We start from the raw sequence: 13,424 nt of genomic DNA, 5'->3' as shown, positions 1-13,424 counted from the left end.
AAGAGATATCCTTATTAATGTCTCTATCCAATGTCTGTGTTTAGTTTCCACACATTGGCAGGCAACAAACTGGAAAGTGAAACAGAATCTCTGCACTGTGAGAAGCAAATTAAAACGCAGTATGAGTGGTAGTCAGCCATCCTAATTAGCCCATCTGGTTTAACACGCCTGAAAACGATGCCCACATTTTCCTTTTGTGGTGTAAATGCAACATTTCATGGAGAGGGGGTTCCCGAAAAATACAACACCTGGCAAGTCATGCTAGGTCATTACTGTTTTAACACGGGAGAGAAAGTTGTTGTCTCTCAGGAAATGGTGGGAAAACACATAGAAGAAGATAATAATTCACTTTGGGACTTGGGAGCAGCCCAAGCAATAATGTTTTCTCAGACATCATTATGATGTGCCAGGTCACGGCAGAGCAGAAGCTAAAAAACATTTAGTTTACGGTTCCTAGTTTTGCAGCATAATTTAAAATGCAAATTTGAATGGATAGAATCCCATTTCTGCCAAAATAAAAAAATGAAAAGCACACATGCAGTTTTTAATCATAAGAGTTCCGGATATACCACTTGAAATTCGTAATACTTTGTAAAAAGCTATAGGTCTCGTGTCTCGTTTCTAGTTGGTTACCGTCAGTTTTGCCAGCTGAAATAGCAACTTTTTCTAGCAGAATTTCTCAATTTCTCATAAACCTGTATGCCTCCAGTAAAATATCAGCCTCCTCGTCAGTTGATGATCCATGTAAAAGACATGTAATGAAGGAGCAGTAAAGCGCTGGTGCTAGTTTTCTTGTATGAAAAGAAAAAGTGATAGTCAGACTGTTCATTCGTTCTAACATAACCCCAATTCTTGTTAAGGCAGACGCTTTGGAGAAATCCAAAGCTTGACAGACGAGCCATGCCTAAGGGTGCTGAGATATGATTACACAATCGCTATTCGGGGGATAGGTATGGCAATAGGTCAATTATGGGTTATATGTCAAAATGATGGGATTGTTTGTAAAACTATAACCTCTTAGTCAAATGAGATACAATGATGAGAAACAAAGTAAAAAAACACAAGATAGTAAGTTCTATTCCTGGAAGTAATGGGCTTCCATAGGTTTAAATACGGGAAAACCTCACCTGTCTAGACAGTATCTAACCTCAGCCACTTCAAAACACACACACACACACACACACACACACACACACACACACACACATACATTCACACAGCTTCACATTACTCTGCTCCATCCTTATCCAGATGTCCCAAGACTGCTATGATCCCCAAGCTATGACCTTTAAGTCAGACCTGCAGCACAAATGAATCAGAGCAGAGTGATACATGCAGAGGTTGAACCAACACCTAGCACAGGCAGCCTTCCTCTCAGACGAAAGACATTTGACACCAGGAGAAAGCACGGAAACCCTATGTCCATAATCCAACGGCAAACATATGAATGCAATACTCCCTGAACTAAGCGCTTTAAAGAGAAGCTGAACTGATAATAAAGATTTAAATAAATGTTGAGGAAAACCTGCGCTCCCTCTTATCTCTGGGATATAATATCTTTGGGAACAGTTGGCAGAGAATTTCATGAGACAAATATTTGCACCAAAAGATAAAAGTAAAGAGCCAGGGATTTGAGTTCTACACCTCGCTGAGCACTGCTGGTTTGGTATTCATTTCCCAGCTGGATGGGAGCAGAATTTATTGGACACAGATTATTCATCAGTGACTCCAGCACAACCACTTACAGCCGTTTCTCTATAACACACCAAAATGTAAAAGTGACTACACGCTCACTAATTCATGGTTAGTGTGAGATATTTAGGAGGCAAATGCACTGTCCGGAGACATGACCACACATCTATTTGAAACCACAAAATGTATTTTATCTCTAAAGCTATTGATAAACAGAGGCAGCACTGCACGAAGAAGTCAGATTGTTATTGGAATTTATTAGTTTTGACAGCACATCTTTCTTTTGTCATTTTTATTTATAGAGCAGGATTGGCAGGAAAAATAGCATTCACCCAATTCCATTTTTGATGCGATCTGGGAATCATAAGCGAGCTTGAGTGGCGGACTTAAAACACGAATGAATAACTGATGGCTGGAAAACAGCTGAAAACGAAAAGAAAAGCTCAGAGCCTCTGTCGCTCTCCTCCCCCCGCACTCGCTTGTTGTCCTCTCTGCTTCGAATGCAGCAAAGCATTTTCAATGAGTTACCATAGAGGTGATTATTGCAGTTGCTGTTCTGAAGAATTCGCCTCAAAACCTCAGGGAGAGTAGCAGCATGGCAGATATGCAGAGCAAAGGGAAAAAAGATAGATAAACAGACATTGCTCAAGAGGAGGTTTTCCAGGGTCAAGAACATCAAGCCAGTCTATCCTCTATGAGAATTTAAAATTTTTATTCATTTTCAGTTTCAGTTTTTTGGGATGGAAAATGTTCACTTTCCTTCCCTTAAGCATTTATTTAAATGTATTTTAAGAAGCATCTTCAAATAAAAGCACACGGAAGAGGAGGGTTATGTCACGCCTTGCGGGGCTTGTAGCCACTTTGGTCCAGGTAGCCTTGAGTAGGACACTTAACTCAGTTGCTCCGCTGGAGCTACTCAACGGCCAACAGTTGAAGACTGCGGCTGTACCGAGCTGCTCCCATGCGTGAATGTGTGCAACTGTACCATGAATGTTAAGCAGGGTGTAGCTGGGAAAGAGCAAGCATGCTCAGTTGAATTTCCCCGAGATAAATAAAAGTACAAAAGAAAAGAATCCAAAGACCTATATTTTAAATGTATATCCTTTTTCAGCACAGTGAGCTGTGAGTCAAAGGCTAGGGCTCACAAAACCAGTCTGAATATAGAGACAACGCTGTTGTATGCGATAGAAAGCATAAACACTGGTATCTATGTGGTTACCAACACCTCTAAAGCTTGATAATTTATATTTTCTCCAAACAGTAATGTAAAAACAACTTTTTGTGGTCTTGGCAAACAACAATTTATCAATTTGTCTAGTACTATCAATTTGTCTAGTGCATTGTCTTTGCTGGTTTCCTAGCAACCTCACTGTCAAAACAAGTTTCCTGGGTTGATGTTATTTACCAAGAAACAGTTCACACGCATTGAATGTTATCAGCTGATTAAATGGCCGTTATGTTGTTAATCACTAACATATGAGGCCCTATGTGGCCCAACTCTCCCCAGTTGTCAGTAGGCATCTATTGTTATCTGCATCAATATTAGATGCTCAGAACAGCTGCATGACTGCAGCACTGTAAGATAACATAGTAAGAAGAATAGTCATTTAACCTACAAGTGTTAAAAGGGGACACCAAGGGGTGGAGACCCTGCTAACGCCGACCATTGCCATGTGAATAGATGATGACGGCCTTCTGAATCTCCTAGTAGGTGTAGCAGACCCCTTCTAACTCATATATAAGAGGCTGATAACCAATGATAATAACGCCCATTCAATGAAGTCATAACACTTGAAACGGTTGAACAATTACAGCACATACGGATTAAACAAATTAAATATGTGCTAATTAGCTAACTTTAAAAACAGTAAGTGGGACGATTTTTAACTTTGGACGGAACCACGCTAGCGGTTTCACCTGCTTTCCACAAGCAGTGTAGTCTAATTCTTTGGGCATGAATATACTTGGCCAATAAAGCTGATTCTGACTCTGCATCCAGTCTTTATGCTAATAAGGTAATTGCTGTACAGACCTGAGCGTGCAATCAATTGTGTCATCTTGCTCCCTGCAAGAAAGAAAATGAGTGTACTTCTATTCCATATTATTCTTTTATAACTAGATTTCAACGCAAAGCTTTGAGAAAAAGCCAAACACTACTTGAGGCCAGCGGTTATTGTGCTATAATATAAAGTATTCCCATACTCCCACATAAAGTTACAGTAATCACATTACTACAAACCAATTGCCACATAGTGAATCTGGTTGTTTTTCTCAGGACATCTTTGGTTCTAACAAAACAAGAGGAAAACCTTCAGTATAAGAGTAGAATAAGAGGGGGAACAACTCCGCTTTATATAATTATTTGCTGCCATGTACAGTATATTCCATTTAACCCTGAGCACACACACAACATTTACGAGCAAACCGCATTTCACCAGAGTCCAGACTGCTGTGTCAGCTATTACTGAGGTATATTTCACCAAGAAGCACTGGTGTTACACTGTAAGAGTCCCTGTAGGGTTTTAGGCCAATGAAAGTGCTCCAATTTTCTTCATTTTGTTGGAAATCAAATGTGTGACCTTTAAATCAAAGGAGATTCTCTCTCAGCCTTCCTTTCAAAGTGTTGCTATACTGGAGCTGTTTCTTTCTTGGATTTTGGGCTACCTGTCAACCTGCCCATAGACACTCCCTCACATACTTGCACTGGCACTATTTAAAGGCACAACATAGAGAAAAGCGTAAAATGTGTGAAGTTTAACATTTCTGGATCTGTTTTGTTCACTCGGGGTGTGATGGATAGGCAGCAGTGAAGCGGTACTCCACAGTCTGCTTTAAGATACTGAGAGAGATGAAGGAGAAGATCACTGCCTCTCTGATGAGACTCTGAGCTGTTATGAAGCCATTATGCGGCAAACTGCAGCGTTCTTCAATCTTCCTCTCATCGATAGCACAGGTAAACCTACCTCTGTGCCCCGAAGAACGCCGTGGCCGCGATCAATACATCGATCAAGAGACAATTCCCGGCTTGAGGCAGCCCTCACCAGTTTTCACCACCTTCTGTAATCCCTTCTGGGTGAAATAGAAGTTACAATATCTTTAACATCAGTGGGACTATTTATGCAGGTCCAGAGGGGCTCTAAAGAGGACAGAAGGTGAAAGGGCCGAGCTTGGCTAGCATAAATGTCCACAAAACAGCAACAAGTGGATCAATAAAACCATAAGAATTAAAAAGCAGTTCCCCAGAAGTCTAACGGATCATTCAAGGGTCTGGCTATATTTTGTTTATGACTTTAAAGTTGAAAATGAATGCCCTTCCTATTGGGCTTCATGTTCTACAGTTTATAACTCTATCCTAGGGCATAGCCCGGAGCTGCTAATCATGACACATTAAGAGATAAATCCATCCTCTGGCTGCATACAAACAAATCTGCATGGAAACTCAATTTCAAACATTAAAGGATCAGAGGAAGCTCTACATCCTTCTATAACTTCAGCTCAATGCAGCTAAGGTTTTGCAGAATATCTCCACAACATGAACAGGTCCTGTGTAGGGCTTATGCTTTTGTGTTTTTGCACAATTCGTATAGGAAAAAAGGGAACAAACGTTGGCATGAATAAATAAGATAGGACGACGTAATGTTGGGGGAAGATTGTTCATAAAAGGATCTGGATACACACATGAAAGGGATTGTAATGGTCCTGTCAAGGCCCATGCCTGCTTTTTAGATTTCATATTCTTGTCCGTCCTGTTCCTATTTTGCAAACACTATTTGTGGTTGACAAACAAACTAAAGGCCCCCCTTATACTGTATATTCATATCATAAAATATACCCCTGCACATGAAAACCCATCTTTCCTGGGGATTAACGCACACTGCTGTTGTTCCCATTTGGAGGAATCCTGATGAGGGGCTGCCAGCACCGACTGGTCGGACATGATAACACAGCATGTGATCTCACCATTACAGTCATTATGTGGCCGCCGACAGAGACGTATGTCAACTCATTCCTCCTACAAATCATTACTCCACCGTGAGGTCAAAACACACTGCAGCTTTCTAATAGGACACTCTTTACAAATGGTTTATAAATTGTACCTAACGTCTTTAAATAATTTTCTTTAATCTTCCTGAAGGTGTTGTAAGACATTGAGGGGCCATTAGCAAGTCCATTTGCATAGCACTGTCAACAACAAGGCAAGTTGAAATACTTTACATAAGACATTAAGTCATTAAGACAAGACATTGCAAGAAACACAAGGCGATATAAAAAAAAAAGAAGACATAAGTAGGTTGTAAAAAATTGCCTTTATCTGGTGTTGATCATCCAGGGCTTTCTCACTTTGTCTAATCAATAAAGAATCACAGGTTTTACATGTTCTATGAGCCATTAGCATAAGTGATGTGCAATTATGATTGTTAATAAGGCATTAATTATTGTTAAAAGGTTATCAATCAAGTCTGCAGTTAGTAAATGTTAATAAGATGGTAATACATGGATTTGGGTCTAGCTGTTGCCAGCCTTTTTCCAGATGTTAAAGGCACTAAAGACTTATTTAATCAGCTCCTTACTATGAGCAATGGGGTCCTACATGCACACACGGTTTTCTGTAAAGTACTACGTTATTAGTTAAGTGTTGGTTATTTCATATACCTGATTTATGTTTTGTTATCCTGATGAAGTGGGGACTGAGCAACGTTTGAATCTGCTGGATGACAGTTGGAAGCTTGTTTGGTCACTGCGAAAAGTTTTTAAATGTTGTTCTCTGACTAAGTAATACAATGCTTTTGTTCCTTTGTTGCTTATTTAGTAATGAATATTTAATGTTTAAGAGAGAATTACCAAGTCATAAGTCTGTACTCCCCAGCAGCACAAAAAACAAGTCCAGCTAATAGCTTATATAGACTGTTAACAAACACCAGCAGTGCGGGTCACAGACTTTTACCTACTGTTCTTGCCATATTCATGTTTTCCTGAACAGAGAAGCATTAGTAGACAGTAGACTTTGCATGTGCATTTACTTTAAGTTTTACTTACAGACACAATGGTAGCTAATCTGGCATCATGCATGCACTCTGTTTGATTGTCTTATCACTTTGGTGTGTCACTTTTGCCCCATTGAACCCACTTTTAGTAATGTTATGTTCCAAGATCTCAGAAGTTCCTTTTGTATGACATGATCATAATGAAGCTAGTAAAATAAAACCCAAGCTGTATTAAAACAAAGTTTCCTCAAAAGGAGTAGTTCAACATGCACTTTCTAAGAGACAAGATATAAAAAGTGTATTAGTGAAATTCAGTGTGCTGGATGTTTTTTTTATTAAATCTAAGGACAGAACCAGGCTAGTTGTTTACCCCGTTTCCAGTCTTTGTGCTAAGCTAACCGGCTGCTGGCTGTAGCCTTGTATTTAACGCATAAATATGACTGCGGCATTGATCTTCTCACCAAATTTCCCGAAATGTCAAACTACTCCTTTCATTATTGTTAAAGTCTCATGACAGATCTTAAGCCACTGTTTTATAAACTACTTATAATGCATAGGTTAGAAAGCGGTACCCCAAAAAACCATTATTTTTATGAAGTATTAAAAAAGAAAAACTAAACAAATTTGAAAGAGCCAATAATATTAATTTCCAAAAACCTTAATTATGTAAAAGGAGCAGCTCACTCTCTTTATGCAGCATTGTGTCTTTCTATCACCATAAACCCGACAAAATAAAACTTGGCTTTCCTGTCTGAGGAAACCAATCCACAGCTGACTTAAAAAAAGAATGGAGCGCTGCTCCAAGATCCCAACACACCTGCTCCTTTGTCCTCATTCTTGCCCTCAATTCCCAAAGCAATCTCAAGTCAGTGGTTCTATTAATACAATACTGCCTCATGCAAATTGATACTGTCAACTCCCCTGATTTTATTTCTCTTCCTTACCAATCCTTAATGGAGATTGTGCCAAACAGACTTCGCAGCATCAGGTAGCTTCGATGGTATCAACAGAATCATCCGACAATGATCTCGGGCACTTACAGGCTGAAAAAAGAGCAGTATGTGACATTAACTGGAGGAGCACTTCATTCAGCCCTGCTGCCAACAAATCTAACCAGCAGCTGTACAGCTTCCAGGTTGTACAACATTTAGGTGAAACTACATAATTATCCTAATTGCCAGGTGGGAACCTGTACTATTGTTACGTTTCAATAGCATGTTGGCTCCTACTCCTCCCTGAACACTGTCTGGAAACTAATTTAAAAGAAATAAACTCTTAACATAAGTTTTATGTTGTCTGTTTCATTAGCAACCATTTAATTAAATGACTGATTTACATGCTGGGCACTTTCGCACTGCTCAACTTCTCCTATACATTAGTCATAAGGTGTTGCAGTGTGCGCACTTGCAGAGTCCCCCCGCTGAGTTCATTAGGACTGTCGTCTGCTCCGTGGAATATTTCTGTGTCTTTAGCTCAGACTTGGCTGAGGTCTGCACTCTTTTAGTAATGAGGCCTTTGCTGTAAGTATGTGGCTGCCGTTCGTGGTTTATGAATACCGTTAGCTCTTTGGTCTGACCGAATAAACTGTCAGCTAAACGTCTCTCGTCAAAGTTAACAATGGAATGCAAATGGGTTATTTTGCTGCAAAAAAGCATTAATTGAAAACTCATTGTGAAGAAACATGTTTTTGCAATTGCTAATACATGTTTTTGACAACAGGGCAACACCACACACCCAGAGTGCAGAGCAGCTCATACATCCTGCAAAATGTAGCACAGCATTCAAAACTACAAAAGCAGGGATCAACAATAACAAGATAAGTAAAATGGGCTTTCGTTAGCTGAGAAGTTCATATTAAAATGTCTTATTTTGTGTTGCTTGTGGAAACTAAGTTCTTCACTTTTGTGGCTGGCTTCAAACCAACCTTTTTTTCTACCATCACAACCAATGAAGATAGTTTGGAAAATCTCTGGATCAGTTTGGTGACATAGCTTTCACAAGTTTCATTTTCAAAATGCAATTCGTTGCACTAAAGTTGTACATAGAAAAATACTCCGTCTTATATATATGGGTCAAAGCAAAGCAGAACACAGCTTTGCAACTTCAATAAAAGAAGAAACTTCTGAGCCTCTAAACAAATAGACTTCCTGTTCCACTGTCAGTCATTATGTTAATTCGCTAATGCAGATTAAAAAGTAATTGTTAACCATGTGTACACAGCATAATCTGCCTTGGTGGACGGCTGTGGAACAGATAAGAACAGGCCGTAGAGATGTCCAGTGTAGAGCATTACATGCTTCATTACACACCTTTGTTCCTAGTGTGTTCATTTAAAAAGATTGAGTAGGAGCGGAACCAACTGTAACCTTATCTTCCCCTTTTCTTTTCCGTCACTCAAACCTTACCTTGTGTACAGTAATAAGGCGTTCATTTAACCCTGTGGCTTCTTCGCGGAACTTGGGAGATTTGTTTTAATTAGAAGAGGATCTGGCTAGTCCATGCAGCGTACCGGGATGGGAGAAAAACGCATTCACAATCTTCATGGTTGGCGCTAGGCACCGTACGGAGCGCTGCTGCAAAACAGCCTCGGGAAGGAACTTGTTTTGGTGGAATATGTGTACGTTTAAAAGTTGTTTTAGTCGTGCAACAAAAAAACTGAGATTGAACAGATAGTCTAGCTATCTGTCTGGATTTACCCTGCAGAGATCTGGGGGAAAGTTAACCAGAGTCTTACATCCACCAGAGTTTAAAATGCCAACACACAGAAAGCGGAAGGCAGCATGTTTACAGCCTGTGATGTCAGTGGCCATTTTACAGTTTGTTCTTTTTCTACATGAAAACAAAATCTAGTGTAGGAACAATGCCTACACATTACCTGGAATGTGTAATAGCTGAGGCTATTACAGAGGTGTAGCCAAATACATTCTATTGTGAACACAAAACACTCCCATGTTATAAATATCCCAATAGTAGTGCTGCAAGTAAAGATTAATTACCCAAAACAATAGCTGCCCATCTTCGTTTCCCTCCTCTCTGGCATTTTGCGCCAAGATGTTGCATCATTTTATTTAATAAGGAGTTATCAGGATAAAGGGAACTACCAATGTTACTAAATGACAGTAAGCTAAAGGCAATAATCGCTTCACACGGTTTTACATTAAATCAACTACAAACCCGTCCTCTTTTGTGGAGAAGTTGATATTTCAACAGAGAGTTAAAATACAACTGGATATCTAACACAGCTAACAAACTACAAAAACTTCTTCCACGTTGGACAGACAAAGGTCACCAAAAGTTGTTTATTTTACTAGAATTGAAACTCATTAATGAATCTGTTAATTGTGTCAGCTCTCACTTAAGTCTTTTCACAGTATAGTCCATAATACAACTATAACAACTCTATGAATCCACGCACGTTTCAGAAACTCTTAAATTTAAGATATATTGTATTAAAGCAGCTTCTTCTTAAGGGGCTGTACTTGATATGACTCAGAACATTAATAGAGCAGCAAAGAACTATTAGCTATGTAATGATATTGTGGAGTAACAGCGTCCTGAGCGGAGATGTAGTCACGCTCCGTCTGTGTGTTTTGTAATCAACACCGCGCATATGTACGTATCTGGGCCGTGACAAAGCGTTGGTATTTGATAAGTCGGGGAATGGTTTGCACCTCGTTCATGCTTCACCTGGATTCTTTGCCGTGTGTAACTGAAAAGCTTGTAAGTAGCATGTCCACTCAACATGTGGTACCTTATACATCCCGTTCGGTTCTCTTACATACAGTATGTCAAGTAACTGCAAAAGGTAGAAAACTGGAGAAGGAAAAGCTTACTCAAAAATTGGACCACATCCGTTTCTCAAAACGTATGAAAGGAGAGTAACAACACCACAGGAAAATCATACAAGAGATATTTCTTATTCAGGTGGACAGTCAGTGAAATGAGAATGGAATACATCTTACAGCAGCAGTATAACAGAAGGAAACAGATCACCGAGGTTACCATGGCATCCTTTCCTTTTGGCTGTCTACATGTGGAGGAAGAAAAACATCTACAAAGCTTTTATATTGTGTACAATGAGTTATTTATGATGCCATTGGGACACTAAGTCTTATTCTTTTGTTATGTGCAAGGTACAAGTTCATAGAAGAAATTACAATATAAACACTGTATGTGTGCATCACAGTTGAAATAATTAGGGTTTACAGATGGTGTGAGGCAAATCCACCTTCAGAATCAGGCTGTCCATCTCAATTTCAGGCCAGGGGGTAAAAGGTTGGTTGTCTTCCCACACAATTTACAACATCTTCCTCTTCTCAAACTCCTACAGAAGTGGACAAGAGAAAAGATGAAAGAAAGACGACAATGTGAAATGAAGTGAGATAGATGTGCATGATTTATTCATGCAAAATTCACAGTCTCTGTTTTGATCCTGTGCATGAGATACAATGTTGAAGTGGGGAAACAGAGTCGGCTGGGGCTCTGGAGAGCCTGTTGTTTTATCCTGGAGAGTGCAAATCACGTAGCGCTGTACGTGTCAGTAAGTTCCAGTTGTCAACAATAAAACGGCTCACTTTCTTTGATTGATAAAGGCTACACATCTGAAAAAAATCTGATTTATGTGAGGTTACAGATGCTGTGTTTATCAGCACATTCCAACCATGTGACTGCAAATGAGAAAGCATTATGTTATCCATTAAAAAGGATGTAGCTATTTACATATTCAATTTGGGAAGTATCACACAAACCGTAGAATGATAGAATATGCCGTTCCCCAAGAATATTCCATTCCACAGGGGGAGAGTAACTTAATGCAAATGTCATTTATCAGGTCTGCAGAACACACAAGCACTCATGCACATGTTGGCCCATTCCTCATGTGGCTTGTGGATCCCTGAAGATCTACTGCCACCTTGAGGAAGAAATATTTTCATGTTTCTGCTTGAGAGACAACCTTGGCCTCTCTTACCTCGACTTTCTGGGAAGAAGACATTATGGGTGGAGGGGAGAGTGTTGTTTTTTAGATGAGGTGGGGTAAAGAAAAAGGGAGTTTCACAGGGTTCAGTAATTAAGCTGTGGAGGAAATGCGATGACAAAAAAGGAGTAAAGGGATGGAAAGAGTGACAAGACAGAATGAAGAGGGTATTCGTGACACAAGCAGACAGATGCTTCGATGGTCCAAGGTAGCGGACAATATCTCAAGAGTACAATAGCACATGAATCATAGCACAAAAGGTAAGAGCAGAGTTGTTTACAACAGAGAAGCGGAAATAGACAGACTTTGTGTGAGAGAGGGACTCAGATGCTTGACAAGTCAAGTCAAGGGGAAGGGGGGGGGGGGGATAAGGAAAGTAGAGGTTGCCACTGAAAAGGGATCGGTGAAAATACGTCTGGATAGAAACTGAGGAGAGCAGAGAAAAACATGACGTGAAAGAAAAATTTGACATTTATAAGGTGGCAGTGACAACAGCTTTAACACGCCTGGTGCCAGATGTATGAGGGGTGCAGACATCGTAAATACAGTCTGGGTCCGTTACCTTCAACGTTTTGAATCTATTACAGATTGAAAGCGTCCTGCTTCCGTTTCTCTGCACGTGTGCATGCAGGCTTCACCGTGAATACTGAGCAGGATATGACAATATCAGCTGCTGCTGCAATTAGGAGTTCCAAGTATTTTGTAAACAAATAAAATGTCATTCTTCCACCTTGCATATGAATTAAGTCCTTGTGAGATAAACACAAGTTTTCTGATATCTTGTCTTTGCACCAGTGGCACTGAAAATTCTTTTGGATATCACTGTAAACACTGCATATTTCATTTGGTTTCAACAAACTACAGCATTTGCTATTTAACTGTTAAAGGCCCTGAAATCACATTTTCTTGATGGTTACGGATGTTCATGAGACATCAAATCTACACTATAAGACAACAAAGTCAAAACAATCAAAATGGGAGCTAAATCAGATCACCTGAGACAATTACAGTATTAATAAGTAATAAAAGCTTACTTAAAATACAGTATATGCCAAGGCACATAGAATATAAATAAAGGTTAAACTTTTAACCTTTTATGGTATGAAGATAATTCCGTTTTTTGTATGGAGACATTATGGTGCTTTTCTTGTTAAAAAAATCACTTATTTTACATTTTCCTGTGCCAAAGCTCCAGGATAGATGCGTTGTATTTCTGATAGACTCTTTGCTGACAGTGCTGACATTTTCCTGTGTATCTGTCTGCGAGGTGTGCATTAGACAACAAGTAAAAAAAAAAAAGAAAAAAGATCTGAGGCAAAAAATATTATGTGGTCAAATTGCTAGAAAGGAAAATGTAATATGTTATATATTACTGGTATTATATGGTTATATTATTTCAACAATACCACAACACTAGCTTGCTGTATCCTGTCTACCATAATACAGAGTTGGCCTTGTTTATTTGTAGTTATTATGATGATGAACGATGAGGATGTGCTAATGCAACTCTGAGGATAAAAGCATCTTCAGCAGTGTTCAATTTGATGATGTACCACTGTGAAGGCCCCATTACTGAATGAATGAATAACTGAATAAAAGTACAGCCTGGAAAAGGAGGTGATTTTGTTCCGGTTATGTTTTTTTTAACCAAAGACAATCCACTGTAGCTCTAGGATTCATAAACTATAATTAATTATGATGGTGCATGGTTCAATTTCTGCCGATACATGTTCCCACAGCTTGTGTCGATGCTCACGGTGAGTGGCTGAAGA

At 39.4% G+C, this 13,424-nt stretch overlaps 1 protein-coding gene across 1 annotated transcript in view; it reads right to left on the bottom strand.

Annotated features, from left to right (window-relative positions):
- Positions 1–10,572: 10,572 nt before the first annotated feature.
- Positions 10,573–13,424, bottom strand: part of suclg1 (succinate-CoA ligase GDP/ADP-forming subunit alph) — an 18,277-nt gene continuing 15,425 nt past the window's right edge. The window contains exon 9 of the mRNA XM_034890211.1: positions 10,573–11,001. Within this exon, the coding sequence (XP_034746102.1) occupies positions 10,975–11,001 (27 nt within the window). The 3' untranslated portion in view covers positions 10,573–10,974. The remainder of the gene's footprint in view (positions 11,002–13,424) is intronic.

This window comes from Etheostoma cragini, chromosome 2 (assembly GCF_013103735.1).
Source record: "Etheostoma cragini isolate CJK2018 chromosome 2, CSU_Ecrag_1.0, whole genome shotgun sequence".
In the NCBI taxonomy this organism is placed as follows: domain Eukaryota; kingdom Metazoa; phylum Chordata; class Actinopteri; order Perciformes; family Percidae; genus Etheostoma; species Etheostoma cragini.
Note: the sequence above shows the minus strand (reverse complement) of the source record. Positions and strands in the feature narration are given on the sequence as shown.